At 35.8% G+C, this 24,902-nt stretch overlaps 1 protein-coding gene across 1 annotated transcript in view; it reads left to right on the forward strand.

Moving 5' to 3' along the window:
* The window catches only part of TSPAN8 (tetraspanin 8), a 203,838-nt gene that overhangs the window by 164,380 nt on the left and 14,556 nt on the right, over positions 1-24,902 (forward strand). Inside the window, exons 4-7 of the mRNA XM_053719791.1 lie at positions 941-1,003; positions 6,206-6,328; positions 6,833-6,907; positions 22,252-22,347. Coding sequence (XP_053575766.1) covers positions 941-1,003; positions 6,206-6,328; positions 6,833-6,907; positions 22,252-22,347 — 357 coding nt within the window. The remainder of the gene's footprint in view (positions 1-940; positions 1,004-6,205; positions 6,329-6,832; positions 6,908-22,251; positions 22,348-24,902) is intronic.

Consider the following 24,902-nt stretch of genomic DNA (forward strand, 5'->3'; position numbering starts at 1 on the left):
ACTAGCATTGGAAATGGGATGTAAAAATAAATGTATTGAATATATTTTATGAATCGCCACATGCATAGTGCCTTGTTTTTACAGTCCACACTGATCGTTAATGTCTAGAGGTTGATGAGATGCACAATATTCAATTTACGAATGATATGATAACATTTTAATGAACCTCCTTTTCTAATACAATAATAAGCACATATAAAATGTTTGACATACGATTATGATTCTCATCAAGTTTATATCACAGTACCAGGCTGGGATTGTCAATAGATAGAACTGGAGCAATAGGTGTAATACATAGGTTTCAAGGTTTCCATAGTAACTAAGAAATTGCCCAGAAAATGCCCATCTGATGCATTGCTTGTCAGTGTTTTAATTGGTGTGGTCACTATTACCTTTGCCCTGGTCTTTCGCCATAGTCTAAGCACTATACTGGAGATGCACGTAAATAAACTGCAAAAACAAGTAGGGAACATCTGCACTCACCATACAATCAATCACACTGTGTTGTGATAAAGTGATATAAAACTCAATAATGTACATTCAAAATAAAATGTATACTTAAAAAACTTACAATGTACTTTCAATATTTTTTATTTTTAACTCTAGTTAAAATTTCTGCAGGATTCTGAACCTTCATACTGCAACATTATACACAGTGATTGTTTAACCAGTGTTTGAACTTATTAACCACATCAATGAAAATAAGAAATACATGTTGCTGGTCTGCAACATTATATATATATATATATAAAATATATAGCAACTACTCCGTAGGGCTAAGTAACTGGTTAAGGTATACAAGAAACTATTTTTGATTAGAACCTGAACATGTTTACATCATTATAATTGTACAGTTTTACTTGTTTATATAATTATGAGCAGTTTCCCTGATAAGCTTCTATGTTACGTACCAATAAAAAAATGTATTCTTATTTTCTAGGTCTGTGGATGTATAATTTTGGGTATTTCCATATGGCTACGTGTCAGCAAAGATGCCCAGAAGGTAAACAGTTTATAACAGTATCGCTACTTTATTTTTCATTATTTTAAATCAATACTGATTTTATAGTATAACCACATAACCACTTTAATTACATAAATGGTATGTATATATATATATATATATATATATATATATATATATATATATATATATGAGTATCAAGGTACATTTAAGGAAAAATAATCAAACAGAGAAGCTCAGACTTGCCTGCTTAGTAAAGATAATGGGATAACATCCGAACATCCTGTGGACCTAATATTTTTACTAATTTATATATATATATTTTTAATTAAAGGTAGGTCACCAGTGCTACAACTTCAACAAATCTTGACCAATATGTAGTAAAACTTATTGGTCGTAAATTCAATATTACTCTGTATCAACCCCGTCTATTTGTATGGGTAAGAGAAACAAATATCCTAATTGGTGGATGGTGTTTATATGTCTAATCGTGCTGCATGTGATTGATACAGTGAACCCTTAACACTGTTAGAAATCGTAATATTAAAGAGGAAATCAATACGTGTAAATCCGCGCACAGATAAAATCTTTACATATAGTGTATATATCCAATTGTAAGAGTATATACCACTAGTATCTAACTTTAAGAATTATATAAGTTCTTAATAGTCCAGTGTTGGATTAGGATAGGAAATAGATGGTGATCTTCTTACCAGATATTACCCCAATCATATGAGGTAATGTATGCGCTCGAAAGAAAATAGGGACACTTCTCCTGTATTCTCTCTGTGCTGCTCCCTTGGCCTGTGATTCTGTGGATTTTAATCCTAGGTCTATTCTTAAACCAGGCTGCTGTTTAAGGGGTACTCCAAACTCTTTGGTAGAAACTTCCAGCTTTTATTCCCTGTGGCTTTGTATCTTTGTATCCTCCAAGAGTATGATTGAGGTAGAAGGTCTCAATGGAATATCATAAAAGGAAAAGAAGAGATCACATAGCGTAACTCTGTATTAAAACGTATTTATTACTGTATTAAGTAAAAAGATTTACACTTACATTTATAACCCTCAATCCTTAATGAGGTAAGCATTCAAGCATAAAAACATAGGTGTTTAAGTCCTGTGGAGCCTTTACTGGCCGTTTAAACTGCCTCCGATCTACGGGGTGTGTGTTCAACAGGAATCTTTACAAACCTTCTTTGTATGTTGGTTGTGTATAAAACAGTATAACGGGTACAGTAATATAGTCCCATATAGTATAATATAGCCTAATAGGTGTTTATAAACCCAGGGTTGGCAATACCATAAAAATCAATCTTTTGTGTAAAATGCAGAAAAATAAAAATACAAATGTTACAGAAAACCCAAAAGTAAACTTTGGTAAATGGCCACTATCAGTTGCCGGTATAGTCAAGATAAGTTCTATACACCCACTCAAGTTATCCTTACCCGTTTCGAAGTGTGATCCACTTCTTTGCGTAAGGATAACTTGAGTGGGTGTACAGAACTTATCTTGACGATACAGAACTTATCTTGACGATAGTTGACAGGCCAGGGAGCAGCACAGGGAGAATACAGGAGAAGTGTCCCTATTTTCTTTTGAGTGCATACATTACCTCATATGATTGGGGTAATATCTGGTAAGAAGATCACCATCTATATCTCATCCTAATTCAACACTGGACTATTAAGAACTTATATATTTTTAAAGTTAGATACTAGTGGTATATACTCTTACAATTAGATATATGCTGATATACACTATGGGGCCCATTTATCAAGCTCCGAACGGAGCTTGTGGACCCGTGTTTCTAAAGACCGCTGCTCCATAACCCTGTCCGCCTGCTCTGATGAGGTGGACAGGAATCACCGGAATTCAACCCGATCGAGTACGATCGGGTTGATTGACACCTCCCTGCTGGCGGCCCATTGGCCACGAGTCTGCAGGGGGTGGCATTGCACCAGCAGCTCTTGTGAGCTGCTGGTGCAATGCTGAATACGGAGAACGTATTGCTCTCCGCATTCAGCGAGGTCTTGCGGAACTGATCCGCACTGTCGGACCTTTGATAAATAGGCCCCCATATGTAAAGATTTTATCTGCGCGTGGATTTACACGTATTGATTTCCTCTTTCCTATTACAATATATATATATATATATATATATATATATATATATATATATATATATATAATTGTTATTTAAGCCAATATTCAAGTTGCACAACAAAATGTCACTGAATCTAATACGTCTTGTTCTAGATATCAATGACATTTTCTTAAAATACCTATAATTCCTACATTTAATATTAAAAGAAGTTAACAATGTTGGAACATTATTGTTCTGATAATATATAATTAATTGATCCTCCCTCCCCGATGCTAATATTAAAGGGACATAAAAGTGCAAAACAAAATGTTATAATGTGTTAGAGCATTTTAGTAATGCACTAATGCTTGTATATAATTATGTGTTTAACTTCTGATAAGGGGTTAAACACATGGTTAAATTCCAATCCAGAGCAACAATGGACTACTGTGAGCTAGATAAACACATCTGAAATACCAATGACGAGTCATATGTGTATAGTCAACAATCACCAGCTAGCTCCCAGTAATGCATTGCTGCACTGGAGCTGATTTTTATCAATGTGTTTAAACAAGAAGTGGTTAAATCCATAGTTATATGCAAGCAAAAGAGCAATAATACAATGCTCTATTACATTAGAGCATTTGTTTATGCACTTGTATGTCCCTTTAAGTAAGATGGGGCATTTGGGGTGTGATGCCTCAACTCCTTAGTTGTTTCTATAGACAGATATATCTAAAATTATTTGTTGAATGCTCATGTAGCAGTTTCAAAAGTTTTTTTTAATCAACTGTTGTAAAATGTTTTTAAAATGTAACATTTTATTTAAAGGGGGGAAAATCACATAAAGAAACTTTCACTTTTCATTTTTAATTGATGTTTTTTTTTTCTAATTTGAATATTCTTGCATTCCATACCATTTTGAAATAACATAATTACCATCAGAATTCAAGCAAAAGATATGGAATAATGCTATATTAGCATCACTACACATAGTAACTACCTGCTGTGACAGCACCCACAACACCTAATGCATTCTTCTCCTGACACTAACCACAGAGGGCCCGGTGCAAAAATGTTTTGATCCCCCAATGTAACTCAGTAATGAGCACTAGTAATAATATATATGCTTCTCTATATAATGATTTGTAAAGACAAATGGCTGCTGTGGGCTCCCCACACATGGGCCCTTGTGCCACTGGATCTGCTGCACCAGTAGTAGTTCTGTCCCTGACTCACCGTATTATGAAACCTCCCCAACTATGGCACCCATTTGCCACGATTCAACCTACCAAACAGCCAAACACTACTGTACTACTACTGCACACTACAACTACAATCAAAATGTGTATAGTCAGCATTCAGCAATCCCCCATCCATTGCCTAGGGCCTATTATCCATTGGTCAAACAAGGAGGCGCTGACCTCCCAGCAGTATGGATAAACTTCAAAGTGGAGAATCTCAATAGTGAAGTATATAAATGCTACAGGTTACATTCAAGGAAGGAATGTAGATTCAATCATCTTTATTTGAGTATAAACTCATCGGGATAATACAAAATAGATCCAAGAATATGTTTTTATAAATGTGAAAAAAAATGTTTAAAACAGTTCGAAGTAACTCGGCTTGAGCCAAGTGATCTTGAGTTGTTTCATATATATTTACATTTATAAAATCATATTGCTGGATCTAATGTGTTGTCCAGATTAGTTTATATTCCAATAAAAACAATCAAATATATGCCCCTCATTCCCTGGATTTAAGTAATTGTATTTACATACTTTAGTATTGTGATTCTCCACTTTGAGGTTTATCCATATTGCTGGTCCAAAGAACCAGTTGGACTTTCAACATCTTTCATGAGAGGTTAGAACCACCATTATTTGACCAATACAGTGCAATCTGGGGAGGGATTGAGGCAGGAAGCAGCAGCTCTGGTTATGGATCCTTTTTATTTCTATTTAATACCATCTTTACACTTACATTGGGCTACATTGTATTGTCATATACTATTTGTTATCCCCATTATTCTTTACCTGGACTTATAACCCACTGTCAAGCAACCAAGGCCAGATAATGCCATTCTGGGTATCTTTGTTTGATTAGTTGTTTTGCTGTTTTTAGATATAATAATGGCTTTCAAATCCCTAACCAAAACTAAGACAACCTTCTCACCATGTGGGGCCTTCCTGCAAACATGCACATCCACTGTAATGAATAACTCCCACTCATTGCATACTGTGTCCAATTATAATGCACATTCCTTCCTCAACCCTCATTCTTCTATTGTCATTGAAGCCTAATGTATGAGACCTTCATTGCATATATGAGATTTTAATTGCGTGGGGTGTTGGTTATGGTATTGGGGTTGTATTTGTGGTAAATTATGGTTACATTAGGACTTTGTTATGAAGGAGATCTAGAGGAGAGGTTAAATTTTGGTTTAATGGACAGAGAATTTAGGTGTTTCTTATTGGTGGTCATTCTATGGGACTAAATTGATATGTTATAAGAAAGGAACTGGAATTAATGTTGTATTCAATTAATTTCAGTGTTTAACATCTGTATATTAAATGGACATTAAACTATAGTAGTAAGCTGTGTCTATACAGCACCTGCCTACTACCGTGAATGCATTGCTCCAAAATGTTAAAAAAAAGTCTGTTTTAGGCTTTAACAGTGAGCTTGGAAAGATGTACATCACATTCTGTAGAACTCAGCGCAATCTTAGCCACTCAGTCATACATCCCAATCAGCTCACTGCAAGTGTATACAGAAAAGATAACATGTAAAAAATAAATAAATAAATGTAAAACAGACTTTTTAGCACAGTTTGCATATCCCAGCATGATAGTGACTTTCATGTTCCTTTACTGTTGATATTGAGGTGACACCTGAATTTAAATGTAACCTCCAGAATGCAGACTCTCTCTAGAGGCGTACTGGGGGATGGATCCCCAAACTATCTGTGACATTACAGATTCCTATTACTTGGGGACCGTAGTTTTAGTTATTATGTGTTTAATGTGTTGGTTGCGTGTAACAGATAACAGTTCATGTGTAACATGAGAAAGGTATAAAAAATAAATATCCTCAAATGTTTGCATCTATGTCACAATAAATTATATTAACATATCTCTCTTTCTGCTTTTCTTAGGAACTTGGGGATAATATGCTTCCAGCTATAGACCTTATGATTGCTGTGGGTGCCATAATCATGGTCCTTGGATTTTTTGGATGCTGTGGAGCCATAAAGGAAAGCAAGTGTCTGCTGCTTCTGGTCAGTTAGAATTATCATTTAATTGTTAATGATTCCAATTAATAATCAAGTATTAATTTATGTGTATTTTTAACATTATTTAAGATATTATACACAATGGGGCCTATCTATCAAGCTCCAAATGGAGCTTGATGGCCCGTGTTTCTGGCGAGTCTTCAGGCTCGCCAGAAACAGCAGTTATGAAGCAGCGGTCTAAAGACCACTGCTCCATAACCCTGTCCGTCTGCTCAGAGCACGAATACGATCGGGTTGATTGACACCTCCCTGCTGGCGGCCGATTGGCCGCGAGTCAGCAGGGGGCGGCGTTGCACCAGCAGCTCTTGTGAGCTGCTGGTGCAAGGCTGAATACGGAGAGCGTATTGCTCTCCACATTCAGCGAGGTCTTGCGGACCAGATCCACACTGTCGGATCAGGTCCGCAAGACCTTTCATAAATAGAGGCCATTGACACTTCCTACACATGTTAGGATTTAAAAATCTATTGTTTTTTTATTTTTTATTCTAGTTCTTTATTGGATTGTTCCTGATTCTGGCGCTGCAAGTAACAGCAGGCATTTTAGGAGCTGTTTATAAATCAAAGGTATGTTTGGTATAATAATGTGTAAAATAGTTTTTTCCAATAATGTATTTCCAATTACTAATTACACCAGCTGCAAAGTATAAAATGTATGACAAATTGCATTTTCGGGTTTATTTGTGCATATGAAATAGCTGGTTTTGTGCTTTGAAGTCACAGCCTATTACAATGGGCTGAGCTTGCAGGTAAAATCACCTCATTATATTATCACCTTGTGTACACACACGTGCATCCTTATCTTATATTTGTCAGTAAACCATAGCTCAATACTTAGAGAGAACAATTGAAAATTATAATGTTATTAGTTATCTCGTCTACACCCCACTGGGAGTGTAATTTCTTCTGCTGGATGTGTTTACATAGCCTGTTAATAGCCTGGACTTAAAGGGACATGAAACCATATAATGTTTCTTTCAGGATTTAGGTAGAATATACAATTTTAAACAACTTTCCAATTTACTTCTATTATTTAATTTGCTTCCTTCTCTTGTTATCATTTGCTGAAAGGTTTATGTAGGAAGCTCAGGAGCAGCAAAGAACCTAGGTTCTAGCTGCTGATTGGTAGCTGCATATATATATATACCAATTGTCACTGGCTCACCCATGAGTTCAGTTTAGAAACCAATAGAGCATTGCTGCTCCTTCAACAAATGATACCTAGATATTGAAGCAAATTTGATAATATAAGTAAACTAGAAAGTTGTTTAAAATTGTATGTTCTCAAACTATAGCAGCATATCTAGCTACAATAGACCTACCACAGTTAGATCAAGTAGATATAGGTAGTCTAGATGTGGCCATTTTTTTAGAGGAATTATCCCAAACGATTAAAGATTTACCAAATGGGAAAAGTCCTGGCCCAGATGGGTTTACCCCACAATATTATAAAACTTTCCTTAACCCCCTAGCCCCTTTACTGCTCCAACTTTTCAACAACTTGAACAATAACTCCCAACTTACTTGTTCAATGTTGGAAGCACATATTGCAATCATCCACAAACCTGGAAAAACTCCTAATACCCCTGAAAATGTTAGGCCCATATCATTGTTGAATACAGACGTCAAAATTTTAGCCAAGGTTCTGGTATAACGCCTAAATAAATACCTTCCAAATCTAATCTCGACCGACCAGGTGGGCTTTGTTCCAGGCAGAGAGGCCCGGGATAACACCTCCAAGGTACTACAGTTGCTAAATTATACCCAGGCTGAGAGAGTGCAGTTGGCCCTCTTCTCAGCATCTTCTATCTTTACCCCGGCGGCCCGGAGCGGGCCCATCCTTGAAGACATACGACACGGAGCATCCTCTTCATACGGTCATCGCCGAACATTGAATCTTCAATGCAAGGGAGCCTTTTCATAATGGCATCCCTTGCTTTCCTATTGGCTGATTTGATTTTTGAAATTCAAATCAGCCAATAGGATGAAAGCTACTGAAATCCTATTGGCAATTCAAATCAGCCAATAGGATGAGAGCTACTGAAATTCTATAGGCTATTCAAATCAGCCAAAAGAATTTCAGTAGCTCTCATCCTATTGGCTGATTTGAATTTCAAAAATCAAATCAGCCAATAGGAATGCAAGGGATGCCATTTTGAAAAGGCTCCCTTGCATTAAAGATTCAGTGTATGGCGGTAACCCTATGAAGAGGACGCTCTGCACCAGATGTCTTCAAGGACCAGCTCCGCGCCGCCAGGATTAAGATAGAAGACGCCGCCGGGATGAAGATAGAAGATGCCGCCTGGATGAAGATAAAAGACCCCGCCTGGATGGATGAAGACCTCGCCGCCTGGATGAAGACTTCTCGCCACCTGGATGTCTGGACTTCAGAAACTGTAAGTGGACGGTCGGCGGTTAGTGTTTTTTTTAACTTTTCTTGGGTGGGTTTTTTTTTAGATTAGGGTTTGGGCTTTTTAAAAGAGCTCAGTGTCCTTTTAAGGGCAATGCCCATACAAATGCCCTTTTCAGGGCAATGGGTAGCTTAGGTTTTTGTTAGAGTTAGGTTTTTTATTTTGGAGGGTTGGTTGGGTGGTGGGTTTTACTGTTGGGGGGTCTTTGCATTTTTTTTATAGGTAAAAGAGCTGATTTCTTTAGGGCAATGCCCTACAAAAGGCCCTTTTAAGGGCTATTGGTAGTTTATTGTAGGCTAGGTTTTTTTTTATTTTGGCTGGGCTTTTTTATTTTTATACGGCTATTAGATTAGGTGTAATTGTTTTAATTTTGGATAATTTCGTTTGTTATTTTTCACAATTTTGTGTTTTTGTTATTTTTTGTAATTTAGTATTTTTTAACTTTTGTAATTTTAGACATTTAGTCTTAGTAGTGTTAGTATGTAGTGTTAGCTCCCAGTATGTGCAATTTAGTTTATTTAATTGGTAGTTATTTTAATTTTAGTATAATAGTTATGTTAATTTAATTGTTAGTTTAAACATAGGTTTTTTAAATTTCACAGGTAAGTTTTTATTTATTTTAAGATAGGGATATTGTAATTTTAATTAAAAGTTAGGGGGTTGTTAGGTTTAGGGGTTATTAGTTTAATTACATTTTTTGCGTTGTGGTGGGCTGGCGGTTTAGGGGTTATTAGGTTTATTTAGTGTCAGTGATGGTAGAGGTTTAGGGGTTAATAACTTTATTTATTGGCAGCGATGTCGGGGAGTGGCGGAATAGGGGTTAATAGCTTTATTATAGTGTCGGCGATGTTGGGGTGCGGGGGAATAGGAGTTGATAACTTTATTATAGTGGTGGGGATGTCGGGGAGCGGCCGAATAGGGGTTAATAACTTTTATTAGTGGCAGCGATGTCGTAAATGGCAGATTAGGGGTTAATAAGTTTTAAATAGTGTTTGCGATGCGGGGGGGCACCCGGTTTAGGGGTTAATAGGTAGTTAATGGGTGTTAGTGTACTTTGTAACAGTTTAGTTATGCGTTTTGTGAAACATTTTTGTGGCGCAAAACGCAAGCATTTTAGCCTCACCGCACAACCTGTAATACCGGCGCTATGGAAATCCCCCGCAAAATACTTATACAAAAATAATTACTAATGGAGAAAATAGTTAGAGAACTCTCCTCATGGAAAAATAAACCACTTTCGTGGCTTGGAAAAATAGGGGTGATTAAAATGAACATTCTGCCACATATCCTATACATTTTAAAGACAGTCCCAATCCCCCTCCCAAGAGACTATTTGCCTCAACTACAAAGAATCATAGAGCAGTTTGTATGGATGGGAACGAAACCAAGTGCCCCTAGAAAAACAATGTATCTCTCCAGAGATAGAGGAGGGCTGGGATTTCCGGACCTGGCTAATTACAGGCATGTAATATTGCCACAGCATGGGTCAGACTAGATGGTCAAATATTTTAAATTATGTAACTTATGTAAATTATGTAAATTTTGCCTGAATGGGATAAACTAATATCCAGAAGCACGCACATATCTCCTAAACAATCGCCACTACTACCCATCACAGAAAATCCCAAATTTCCATATCATAGACTGGGATTACGTATGAGCAAACCTTATAGCCTAAGGACAGATACCCTGCATTTTGCGATCGAAAACGGACGACTGCGCTCACAACAACATATGACTGAAACATACAGGGACATTTTTTCCTCTTGGATGCGATACAATCAGCTATCCCATTACCTAGCACACCATACAAACAATGAAAACTTTATAAGAAAACTCTCTCCATTCGAACATTTATGCACAACGAATAACCCTCTGAGTCGACTGATTTCCCTTGTATACAAGATTCTACTTCTACCCCCAGACATACAACTGCCAATATACACCATAGCCTGGAACAGAGACCTTAATTATGATATAGATAGTGAGGCCTGGCTTAAATGATTTGCACTAGCAAAACGCTCATCAATATCAGCCACTGTCCAAGAAATACAGCTCAAACTCATAAGCAGGTGATATCTTACCCCAGTAAGACTACATAGATATTTCTAAATGGCAAGTCCTTTGTGTTGGAGAGGCTGTGGTGAGCCTGGCTCACTTATCCACATTTGTTGGTCATGTTTGAGACTCCAGGGTTTTCGGTTGGATGTAATTGGCCTTATATCTGACAAACTACAAATACTAATACCAAACTCACCAGAAACAATACTCTTCCTCCATCTCCCTAGAATCAAAGAAACACACACATGAGCCCTTCTCCTGATAATGCTCACAGGAGCTAAAAAGCTCATTCACAAAAAATGGAAAGCAAAAGAAGTACCAACTATTGAGGAATGGATGTCCTCAGTTGATGATTTGTTACTATTAGAAAGATTTAATTACCACAAATTCAATCAAATTGGCACCCATGAAATGATGCTGAGCACTTGAGGGGATACTCCCCTCTGATAAACAAAATCCTATGTATATAATCACTAAATAGGCCATGGACCTGACACAACTTCTCTTTCTTCCCCTCTCCCCTTCTCTTCCCTCTTGTACTTTTGTACTCTCATATTCTCTTTTAATACCTGACACACGGTTTAAGATATATATATTTTATTAAACTGATATCTGTTTAAAGAAAATATAAAAAAGCTAAGCTCAAAGTAGAAACATGTGAGCTTTAACTCTTAAATTATCAGTTTGTTTGAGCAGTTTGAGAACCTGTTGTAATATTATGTTTGTTATTCAGCCATAAGAACTGTCTTTTCATTATCAAGAATGCAAATATTGTAGACTCTAGACTGTTGGTGGTACAAGCTGTTTCCTTTTATTGTACACATGAAAATGACTTTTCAATAAAGCTTGTTGTGAAAAAAAAATTGTATGTACTACCTAAATTATGAATATTTGGGCTTCATGTCCCCTTAAAGAGACATGAAACCCACATTTTTTCTTTCATGATTTAGAAAGAGAATACATTTTTAAACATCTTTCTAATTTACTTCTATTATCTAATTTGTTTTATTCTCTTGATATTATTTGCTGAAAAGCATATCTAGATATGCTCAGTAGCTGCTGATTGGTTGCTGCACATATAAGCCTCATGTGATTGGCTCACCCATGTGCATTGCTTTTTCTTCAAATAAGGATATCTAAAAAATGAAGCAAAATAAATAATAGAAGTAAATTGTAATGTTGTTTAAATTTGTATGTTCTATCTGAATCACGAAAGAAAGATTTTGAGTTTAGTGGCCCTTTAAGTATAGAAACTTTCAGTTTAAGTGGGGATACCACAGGCTAAATCAGCTATTTAAAATGCTGAAATTAGTGTAAACGGGCTACTTGTAAACAATTTAATACACTCCAGCAGGTAAAATAGATAATTGGGAACAAATTAAAGTAAAGAAAATCTTTGGGAAAAATTGTCCTTTTAAAACAACTATGCCCAGAAAGGAAGATGTTAATTGGTAGTCTACTGGTAGAAAGCTAAATACTGACCTGTTGTAGATAACTAGATAACTGCATTAATGATAAAAAAAAATTATATATTTATTTAGCAACCTATGATGTCAGAGTTCAGATACTGTAAATAAGGTGACATTAATATGTTATCTTTTTGGATAAAACATGAAAAAGGTGCACATTCAAGTAGCTGCAGTTTGAAATGGTTTTAAAACATGATATGTGGCTTTAGAATCCTCATATTACTATGTCCATGTTGCTATTAACACGTTAAGCTATTCTGCTTTTTGTCTTGTTGCATTGTTCCTATTAGGCCAGATATCTGACATTAAAGGGACATGAAACACAATTTTTTTCTTTCATGATTCATATAGAGCATATGATTTTAAACAACTTTCCACATTTACTTCTGGTATCTAATTTTTTTTTGTTCGCTTGGTATCCTATGATGAAAAGGATACATAGGTAGATTCAGGAGCTGCTGATTGGTGGCTACACATATATGCCTTTTTTATTTGTTCACCTGATGTGTTCAGATAGCTCCCAGTAGTGCACTGCTGCTTCTTAAACTCTTAAACAAAGGACACCAAGAGAATTTAGCAAATTATATAATAGAAGTAGATTGCAAAGTTGTTTATTTGTATGCTCTATTTGAATCATCAAAGAACACTTTTGGATTTTATGTCCCTTTAAGGGCTCAAGTTTAAAGTATATGTGTTTATTATCTGCCACAATTATAGTTTTGACTGACAAAAACAGCTGCTTTATTTAAAGGGATGTTGTAATGCAAATATTGCATACTCTTATTCATATAGCGTGTCATTTATACATTTCGGACCAAAGCTAACTACGGGCTTGTTGAGTGCAGTTGATAATTGTTAATCATTGGTTTAGCTTTGCACTAGTGCACAATCCAAAATGCTGCCTTATCTTTTATTGCTTTTGAAACCCTGGTATTAAAGGGATACTGAACCCAAATTTTTTCTTTCGTTATTCAGATAGAGCATGTAATTTTAGGAAAATTTCTAATTTACTCCTAGGGGCCCTGCAGGCTCGCCAGAAACAGCAGTTATAAAGCAGCGGTCTAAAGACCGCTGCTCCATAACCTGTCCGCCTGCTCTGAGCAGGCGGACAGAGATCGCTGAAAATCAACCCGATCGAGTACGATTGGGTTGATTGACACCCCTTGCTGGCGGCCGGTTGGCCGCAAATCTACAGGGGGCGGCGTTGCACCAGCAGCTCACAAGAGCTGCTGGTGTAATGCTGAATACGGGGAGCGTATTGCTCTCCGCATTCAGCGAGGTCTGGCGGACCTGATCCGCACTGTCGGATCAGGTCCGCCAGACCTTTGATAAATATCCCCCCTATTATCAAATTTTCTTCATTCTCTTGGTATCTTTATTTGAAAAGCATGAATGTAAGTTTAGAAGCCGGACCATTTTTGGTGAACAACCTGGGTTGTTCTTGCTGATTGGTGGATAAATTCACCCACCAATAAACAAGTGCTGCCTATGGTTCTGAACCAAAATTTGGCTAGCTCCTTAGCTTAGATGCCTTCTTTTTCAAATAAAGATAGCAAGAGAATGAAGAAAAATTGATAATAGGAGTAAATTAGAAAGTTGCTTAAAAAAGTATGCTCTATCTGAATCACGGAAGAAATAATTTCGGTTCAGTGTCCTTTTAAATATTATTGCTTGCTATTGTGCTTTCAAAGACACCTTAAAATGCTATAGAAATAAATTATTTGAGGTTAACTTAAAGGGACATGAAACCCAAATTTTTTTTTCATGGTTCAGATAAAGAATACAATTTCTCTTGTAAGGTGTATCCAGTCCACGGGTTCATCCAATTTTAAACAACATTTCAATTTACTTTTATTATCTAATTTGCTTTATTCTTTAGATATCTTTTGTTGAAAAAATAGTATTGCACATGGATGAGCCAATTACACAAAGCATCTATGTGCAGACACCAATCAGCAGCTACTGAGGCTATCTAGATATGCTTTTCAGCAAAGGATATCAAGAGAATGAAGCAAATTAGATAATAAAAGTAAATTAGAAAGTTGTTTAAAATTGCATGCTCTTTCTAAATCATGAAAGAAAAAAAATTGTGTTTCAAATACCTTTAAAGCTTTAACCCCTTAACCCAATGTGACGAAGATGTATAATATGTGGTACAAAGCCCCTCGTACCGCATATCAAAGATTTACATCACAGCTGCAGGCATCTGTCTGCATATGGAAACAGAGCACAATCAATGCTCTGGTTCCTTATGAAGGCAGATGTCTGATTGTTATAGACAATAACACTGTGTGTGTCACCATCTGTAACGATCATCTGATGGTGCCGACGGGAGGTGTGGGAGGGGAGGCGAGGGAGGTGACCCAGCGGCAGAGAGGGAAGGAGGAGGAAGTGGGATGGCCCTACATTGCAGAAAAATAATTTGAAGGGAGGAGGGATGGAGTGCTGCATTATAGAGCAGTGGTGGAATGGGGGGGTGCCCTAATTTTTATTGATCGCCGTAAGGGGAACACTACACTACAGAAAAAAAATAAACAAATATATATATATTTTATCTAAATATTAAGGGAAAAAGACAAACAATAGTACATGCAAGGAAAAACTCTAGTGGCGCAACCTATATTGTGGTGTATAGCTACAATGAGCCTATCAATAAAATTAAAATATTAATCAGAATTATGTGGTGTAAAAACAGTGGAATTATTCTAGGTTGATTAATATTTTAATTTTATTGATAGGCTCATTGTTGCTATACACCACAATATAGGTTGCGCCACTAGAGTTTTTCCTTGCATGCACTATTGTTTGTCTTTTCCCCTTTCCCTTAATATTTAGATAAAAATTTCTCTTTTCTATCTGGTGATAGGTAGGGATGGGCGAATGTTTCGCAACATTCGAAAAACGGCACGAATTTTAACACATTCGTTCGTTCGAATCGAATTTCGAATGTTTACATAACATTCTAACATTCGATTTTCGAATATTCGGTTTCGAATTTTACGATTACATTTGAAAATATTCGAATTCGAAAAATTCGAATTTAGATTGCAATAGTATTTCTAATGCTTTTTCTTTAAATGTAATATTCGAATTATGCAATATTCGAATTCGAAAAATTCGAATTTAGATTGTAATAGTATTTCTAATGCTTTTTCTTTACATGTAATATTCGAATTATGCAATACGTGTATTCGAATTCGAAAAATTCGAATTTAGATTGTAATAGTATTTCTAATGCTTTTTCTTTAAATGTAATATTCGAATTATGCAATACGTGTATTCGAATTCGAAAAATTCGAATTTAGATTGTAATAGTATTTCTAATTCTTTTTCTTTAAATGTAATATTCGAATTATGCAATACGTGTATTCGAATTCGAAAAATTCGAATTTAGGTTGTAATAGTATTTCTAATGCTTTTTCTTTAAATGTAATATTCGAATTATGCAATATTCGAATTCGAAAAATTTGAATTTAGATTGTAATAGTATTTCTAATTCTTTTTCTTTAAATGTAATATTCGAATTATGCAATACGTGTATTCGAATTCGAAAAATTCGAATTTAGATTGTAATAGTATTTCTAATGCTTTTTCTTTAAATGTAATATTCGAATTATGCAATACGTGTATTCGAATTCGAAAAATTCGAATTTAGATTGTAATAGTATTTCTAATGCTTTTAAATGTAATATTCGAATTATGCAATATTCGAATTCGAAAAATTCGAATTTATATTCGAATTCGAAAAATTCGAATTTATATTCGAATTCGAAAAATTTGAATTTCGAATGTAGACATTCGATATAATTATAAACATTCGAATTCGAAAGTGACATTCGAAAAATGTAAATAACATTCGATTTTCGAATTTTTAAGAATATTCGTTCTTATCGACATTCGAATTTAGAATTCGAATTTCGGTAATAACATTCGTTCTACATTCGAAATTCGAAAATTTGCACATTCGCCCATCCCTAGTGATAGGATAGTAGGGATCCTTACCACCTAGATAGTCTCTCTAAGGCTGCAATTACACCTATATATTTTCTTGATGAGGTTATAACCAGCGCCTTCCCTATATACATCTTCCACTTACACAAAAATATATATATATATATATATATATATATATATATATATATATATATATATATATATATATAAAAATTAGGTACTGACAGAATCTTGCCAGTACCAAAGATGGCCACCATTAGTAGGGGGGGGTGCTAGAGAGCTGTTCGGGAGAGATCGGGGAAGTAGAAGGGTTGAGGAGGATCAGTAAATTGGAGAAAAATAATAATAATAATTAAAAAAGACCTAAACTGCATACTGGCAGATTGTTTGCCAGTACATAAGATGGTGAGGATGAGTGTGTGGGAGTAGAGAGAGCTGTTTGGGAGGGATCAAGTGGTGGGAGGTGTCAGGTGGGAGGGTAATCTCTACACTACAGCTAAAATTAACCTTAGAAGCTACCTGATTAACCCCTTCACTGGCAGGAATAATAGAAGTTTGTGCGCAGCTGCAATTTGCAGCTTTCTAATTACCAAAAACCAATGGCAAAGCCGTGTATATCTGCTATTTCTGAACAAAGGGGATCACAGAGAAGCTTATACAATCATTTGTGTCATGATTGCACAAGCGGTATGTAAATAATTTTAGTGATAAATCCAAAGTTTGGGAAAAAGTTAATGATTTTCTTTATATGATCGCATTTGGTGGTGAAATGGTGGCATGAAATATACTAAAATTAGCCTAGATTAATACCTTGCTTAAAAAAAAAATAATTTGATATGTAAATTAAAAAAAAACAAATATCTATTTCTGTTTAAATGGAATGATAGCAAAAGCAAGTTCTTCTTTGAAATTCCTTGTAGCGAAGGTGTTAAAGTGGATACTAGAGGTTAATAAGAAAAAAAGGTGTTGGGGAGGTTGTTTAAAGATAAGGCATATGACAAGGAGAGGTTGGAAGAAAAAAGTTTGAGTGTTTATGTATGTGTTATGTGTGAAAGGGACAGTAAAGTCGAAAGTAAACTTTCAGGATTCAGGTGGAGGATACAGCTTTAAACACCTTTCTATTTTACTTTTATCAAATGTACTTTGTTATCTTGGTATTATTTGCTGAAAAATGAGTTCAGGTGCAGTAATGCACTACTGGGAGCTAGGTGGACAAATCTGGTAATGACAAGAGGCATATGAGTGCAACTACCAATTACCAGCTAGCTCCCAGCAGTACTTTGTCGCTTCTAAGCCAACAAAGGATACCAAAAGAACATCTGATAACAAAAGTGAATTAGAAAGTTGTTTATAATTTTTTTTTTTACTTTACTGTCCCAACTCTACTGTTTATTTTTTTATTTTTTTCAACTGTACTGTTTATTTTTTTACTTTACTGTCCCAACTCTGATATATACACTTAAACTTACATGGAAAATGTATAGCAAGAAATAGATAAAAACAAAATCAACTACTTGAGTACACATTTATGTTATCCCTAACAGAAATCTATTACATGAGTAAAATGAATGTGCTATACAGTAGCACACACCGTACTAGCACTTGCACCAAAAATATAAATCATTGACTTGTATAGTAGCAGTATGGTTTGCATGACAGTGGTGTTAAAGGGACACTGAACCCAATTTTTTTATTTTGTGATTCAGATAGAGCATGCAATTTTAAGCAACTTTCTAATTTACTCCTATTAGCAAATGTTCTTCATTCTCTTGGTATCTTTATTTGAAAAGCAAGAATGTAAGTTTAAATGCCGGGCCATTTTTGTCAACAACCTGGGTTGTTCTTGCTGATTAGTGGATAAATTCATCCACCAATAATAAAGTGCTGTCCAAGGTTCTGGACTTTCTTTTTCAAATAATAAGATAGCAAGAGAACGAAGAAAAATTGATAATAGGAGTAAATTAAAAAGTTGCTTAAAATTGCATGCTCTATCTGAATCACAAAAGAAAAAAATTGGGTTCAGTGTCCCTTTAATGCTTGATTTTATTGTGATGTCTGACCCTAATGATGCTAATACTATTGGGGACGCAGACAAGGCATCTGGCTTGGGAACCTGTCCTCTCATCTTTGCTGCCTGTATTTTCTATTGCACATGCATGTGCTTGTGAAGCCCTGCCCCCTGTTCTCACTTGACCAATCATGCAAGAGCAGGGCTTGTCATTCACCCAGAACAAGCTAGTTTGGGGGGATTTATCTCCACAACCTCAGAGGTTGCATTGAGGTTACAAAGCAAAGGTTGCAATTTGTGGTAAGCAGGCTCTTGTGAGCAAGCCTGCACCTAATAACTCAAAAGCAGCATCCACTACATAGAACCCAATGTATTAAACCCCTAAAAAGGGGTTAAACAGGTAGCTAAAGTCACGCTTGGGAGGCACAAGCATTGCAGCTTCCAAAGAGAACACAGGTGGTGACTGGCAGTTTCTCCTGATTGGTTCAAAGGACATTTTTCAGGAAGCTGCAATGTTTGTGTCTCTTTAATAAGACTACCAGTCATGGGCATCCACAAAGTGTGGGGGGGGGCAAGGGGGGCATTTCCCCCCCTCCCTGATTTTTCTCCCCACATGGAGTACAAACTACAGAATAAAAAAAGACAGTTGAATGGCCATTTTTTTTCTTTTTATCCCTCTGAATGTAACTCTGTTTTAGAGAAAGAAGAACAGCATTCTTGCAAATAAATAGCACTCTGGAGTTTTTAGTTAAAGGGACATTCCGGTCAAAATGTTAATGCACATATATGAATTACATCTTTGAATGGTAACATATTTGCAAATGTATTGGCAAAAATGCTTCTAGTAAACGTTTTCACTGTTTTATTGTTAACATTTTTCTCTGCATGTGCACGTGAAGCATAGCTAGACATTCTTAGAGCACCCGCATTTTAAATACTGCAGCTGCTTAGAGCACCAGTGGGACTTGAATCATGTAAGCAATTAACAAATTGAGTCATTAACAGATGATACAAGCACCTTAGGCTCTCTGAGCAAATGCTGTGTTTAAAATGCTGGTGCACAGTGCATACTTAAATACACTTTTCAAACAGCTATATCTTTTATAAGAAACATTTTTGCTAATTCAATAATGCTTCTATTCAAAACTGAAATGCATCCATGTGGATTTCAATTTTGGCTGGAATGTCCCTTTAACTATTTCACTCACATTATTATAATTCTGCAGTTCTGGACTCTAATTCCCAGCACACATTGTACAGTGGTGGGGAGTGAGCTTCATGGAAAGCAGAAAGTTTTGCACAAGGTGTCGCCCCCTCCACCATGCTGAGGAAGTATTGTAAAGGTTAATATATTTATTTCTATGTTCAGGTCCTCTGCACAAGTGGTAGAAGGGGAATTGTGTCAGTGATCCTAAACTCTGCACATGACTTCCATGTTATATGCATTTCCACTCCCACTGCTTTTTTAAACTTTTCCAACATTCTGAAAGGGATACTAAACCCAATTTTTTTCTTTCATGATTCAGATAGAGCATGCGGTTTTAAGCAACTTACTAATTTACTCCTATTATCAATTTTTCTTTGTTCTCTTGCTATCTTTATTTGAAACAGAAGGCATCTAAGCTAAGGATCCAGACACTTTGTTGTTCAGAACACTGGACAGCACTTGTTTACTGGTGGGTGCATTTAGCCACCAATCAGCAAGCACAACCCAGGTTGATAACTAACTTAACTTACATTGCTTTTCAAATAAAGATATAAAGAGAATGAAGAACAATTTATAATAGGAGTAAATTAGAAAGTTGCTTAAAAGTATATGCTCTATTTGAATCATGAAATAAAAAATTTGGTTTCAGTGTCCCTTTAACACCAGCAAAGAATAAGATATTTCATCAATGGCAATCTGCTCTAAATTAACACTTTCTGGGCAGAGGCTTTCTACTCACAAACGGGAATAATTTGTTAAAAGTTTTGCAAATAGCACAAATAGAAAAATGTATATTTTGCATATCTTAAATAGTGTATTGTTAGCAGTTTGAAGCTTTATATTTTAATTTACGTTGGTTCTTTTGTGTTTAATATTGATTTTATTTTTATTTTTTAATAACTGTATAATGCAATAAGTCAAATAAGCAAAGAAACACTAACGGCTAGATTCCGAGTTTTGTCGGTAAAGACTTGCGTTGCTAACGAGCCTTTTTTTTCCAGCGCTCACTTTAAACAACTCTGGTATTACAAGTTTTCTGAATGGCTGCGTTAGCCTCAGAAAAGTGAGCGTTGAGCAAATTTAGGTCCACATCTCACTGTAATACCAGCGTTGCTTACGGTAGCGGTAAGCTGGCTAAAACGTGCTCGTGCATGATTTCCCCATAGGAAACAAAGCAGCGTCCAGCTTCTAACGCAGCCCCATTGTTTCCTATGGGAAAATAAAAAATATGTCTGCACCTAACACCCTAACATGAACCCCGAGTCTAAACACCCCTAATCTTACACTTATTAACCCCTAATCCGCCGCCCCCGACATCATCGCCACCTGCATTATACTTTTAACCCCTAATCTGCCGCTCTGGACACCGTCGCCACCTACATTATACTTATGAACCCCTAATCTGCTGCCCCCAACATCGCCGACACCTACATTATAGTTATTAACCACTCATCTGCCAACCCAACGCCGCCGCAACCTAACTACACTTATTAACCCCTAATCTGCTGCCACTTTAATAACATCGCCGCCACTTTAATAAATGCATTAACCCCTAAACCGCCGCACTCCCACCTCGCAAACACTAGTTAATTTTTATTAACCTCTAATCTGCCTGCCCTAACATCGCCGACACCTACTTACATTTATTAACCCCTAATCTGCCACCACCAACGTCGCCGCTACTATAATAAAGTTATTAACCCCTAAACCTAAGTCTAACCCTAAACCTAACACCCTCCAAATTTAAATATAATTTAAATACATCTAAATAAAATAACTACAATTAAATAAATTATTCCTATTTAAAACTAAATACTTACCTGTAAAATAAACCATAAGATAGCTACAATATAACTAATAATTACATTGTAGCTAGCTTAGGATTTATTTTTATTTTACTGGCAACTTTGTATTTATTTTAACTAGGTACAATAGTTATTAAATAGTTTTTAAATATTTAATAACTACCTAGCTAAAATAAGTACAAAATTACCTGTAAAATAAATCCTAACCTAAGTTACAATTACACCTAACACTACACTATCCTTAAATAAATTACCTAAACTACCTAAAATTAATTACAATTAAATACAATAAACTAAATTATGAAAAAAAGCCCATAAAACTCTTAACTACTGACTTTTAAATGCGGTAGGAGTCTGGACAGGAGAGGGTCTACTGTTCACTTCTTCCAAGACTCGTAATACCAGAGTTAGGCAAATCCCATAGAAAAGATAGGATACGCAATTGACGTAAGGGGATTTGCAGTATGGAAAAGTCGACTTGTAGAAGAAAGGTGAGCGGTACACCTGTACCTGCCAAACTTGTAATACCAGCGGGCATTAAAAAGCAGCGTTAGGACCCCTTAACGCTGCATTTTAAGGCTAACGCAAAACTCGTAATCTAGGCGTAAGTAAATTAAGAAATACAATAATATGCTCAATCTATTTTAAGTCTGCATAAAGATATTAATTTTATTACACCCCAAAAAATACATTTTTAAATGTGTATTAAAGTTTAGCAAATAGTGACTCCAAAATGTATATTGTAGTGGTAAACTAGTAAGCTTTTGTTCTGGAACTAGTAGCATTTGAAATAATCTTCAACCACTGTGCAGATTTCCTTGTTTTTGCTACCCCCACACCCCTGAAAAAAATTTGGCGGACTCCTATGCTACCAGTGCGTTCACCCTATAATGCACTTATTATGTTGCCATTAAAAAAAGTATAAATACAAAAGTTTTGCTCACACCAAACTTGCTGAAATTAAAATGTAACTTTTGTTTTGAATTTTCATTTCAGATTGAAGATGAAGTTAACAAAACTCTAAATAATCTGCTACCGTTATCTGGACAGAGTAACAATTTTATTGCAAGTTTAGACGCAATTCAGCAAGAGGTACTACTTACTTTTTCTATTTTCAGAGATGTTAAAATCAAATTGTTGCAATCTGTGCTAAAAACAAAATATTAACATTTATAGCCTGTATTAGAACACCTGACATTATACATTATTACCCACATTATAGCAGATAAGTTATCCCAAAATAAGTTTTTCAGTTTAGGAGTTTGTAAATCCCATTCCTGACACATTTGACATTCCATGATTAAGCACCAGAGAGGGTGCAAAACGTGTTAGACTATTGCCAGAGCCCCTGAGCTTTTACATTCATTGTACATCTTTCTCTTTTTCAACTAATGTCTTTTCTTGTGTGCACACACATTAGATTTGAACTACAGAAAGCAGAAGGAACAATTTCAGCTACATTTTGTATAGTTTAGCATTCCCAGTTTTGTAAGGAGTCTTGTGTAACCCCGGTTCATGATATACAAATATAATTGCATATGGAAATGTATCCTTAAGGCATTTTTATATTATGAAGTGAAAATAAGAATTTAAAGATTCAGAAAACAAGCTATTAATGAGTTGTTAAAGGGACATAAAACATCTTGAGAATTTAATAGTGTATAATAATGCTTAACAAAAAAATAAAAAATACAAATTTAATGTACTATTTTTTATCTCCTCTTTTCCTATAATTTTACTCTGGAAATTTGCACTCACAAGCCTCTCTTGGCTCTGTATCTGTACCTAATTGTTCTGTAAATGTAACTGTAAAACAATGCATGTTTTGTTAATAAAATAACAATAACAAGACTTGTCTACTCCAGTAAGAAGTTTGCATGGACTCCAAGGGAGGCAAATGGTGGTAACAAATGAGGCCTTTGCAAAAGAATTGCAGCAAACAAGATTCATAGGCCTAGATTTGGAGTTTGGCGTTAGCCGTGAAAACCAGCGTTAGAGGCTCCTAACGCTGGTTTTAGACTAACTCCGGTATTTGGAGTCACTCAAAATAGGGTCTAACGCTCACTTTTCAGCCGCGACTTTTCCATACCGCAGATCCCCTTACGTAAATTGCGTATCCTATCTTTTCAGTGGGATCTTTCTAACTCCGGTATTTAGAGTCGTGTCTGAAGTGAGCGTTAGACATCTAACGACAAAACTCCAGCCGCAGGAAAAAAGTCAGTAGTTAAGAGCTTTCTGGGCTAACGCCGGTTTATAAAGCTCTTAACTACTGTGCTCTAAAGTACACTAACACCCATAAACTACCTATGTACCCCTAAACCGAGGTCCCCCCACATCGCCGCCTCTCGATTATTTTTTTTTAACCCCTAATCTGCCGACCGCCACCTACGTTATACTTATGTACCCCTAATCTGCTGCCCCTAACACCGCCGACCCCTGTATTATATTTATTAACCCCTAACCTGCCCCCCACAATGTCGCCTCCACCTACCTACACTTATTAACCCCTAATCTGCCGACCGCAAAGCGCCGCCACCTACGTTATCCTTATGTACCCCTAATCTGCTGCCCCTAACACCGCCGACCCCTATATTATATTTATTAACCCCTAATCTGCCCCCCACAACGTCGCCTCCACCTGCCTACACTTATTAACCCCTAATCTGCCGACCGGACCTCACCGCTATTCTAATAAATGTATTAACCCCTAAAGCTAAGTCTAACCCTAACACTAACACCCCCCTAAATTAAATATAATTTTAATCTAACGAAATTAATTAACTCTTATTAAATAAATTATTCCTATTTAAAGCTAAATACTTACCTGTAAAATAAATCCTAATATAGCTACAATATAAATTATAATTATATTATAGCTATTTTAGGATTTATATTTATTTTACAGGTAACTTTGTATTTATTTTAACCAGGTACAATAGCTATTAAATAGTTAAGAACTATTTAATAGCTTAAATAGTTAAAATAATTACAAAATTACCTGTAAAATAAATCCTAACCTAAGTTACAATTAAACCTAACATTACACTATCAATAAATTAATTAAATAAACTACCTACAATTACCTACAATTAACCTAACACTACACTATCAATAAATTATTTAAATACAATTCCTACAAATAAATACAATTAAATAAACTAGCTAAAGTACAAAAAATAAAAAAGAACTAAGTTACAAAAAATAAAAAAATATTTACAAACATAAGAAAAATATTACAACAATTTTAAACTAATTACACCTACTCTAAGCCCCCTAATAAAATAACAAAGCCCCCCAAAATAAAAAAATGCCTTACCCTATTCTAAATTACTAAAGTTCAAAGCTCTTTTACCTTACCAGCCCTGAACAGGGCCCTTTGCGGGGCATGCCCCAAAGAATTCAGCTCTTTTGCCTGTAAAAAAAAACATACAATACCCCCCCCCAACATTACAACCCACCACCCACATACCCCTAATCTAACCCAAACCCCCCTTAAATAAACCTAACACTAAGCCCCTGAAGATCTTCCTACCTTATCTTCACCATACCAGGTTCACCGATCCGTCCTGAAGAGCTCCTCCGATGTCCTGATCCAAGCCCAAGCGGGGGGCTGAAGAGGTCCATGATCCGGCTGAAGTCTTCATCCA

The sequence above is a fragment of the Bombina bombina genome, chromosome 6, assembly GCF_027579735.1.
Source record: "Bombina bombina isolate aBomBom1 chromosome 6, aBomBom1.pri, whole genome shotgun sequence".
NCBI lineage: Eukaryota > Metazoa > Chordata > Amphibia > Anura > Bombinatoridae > Bombina > Bombina bombina.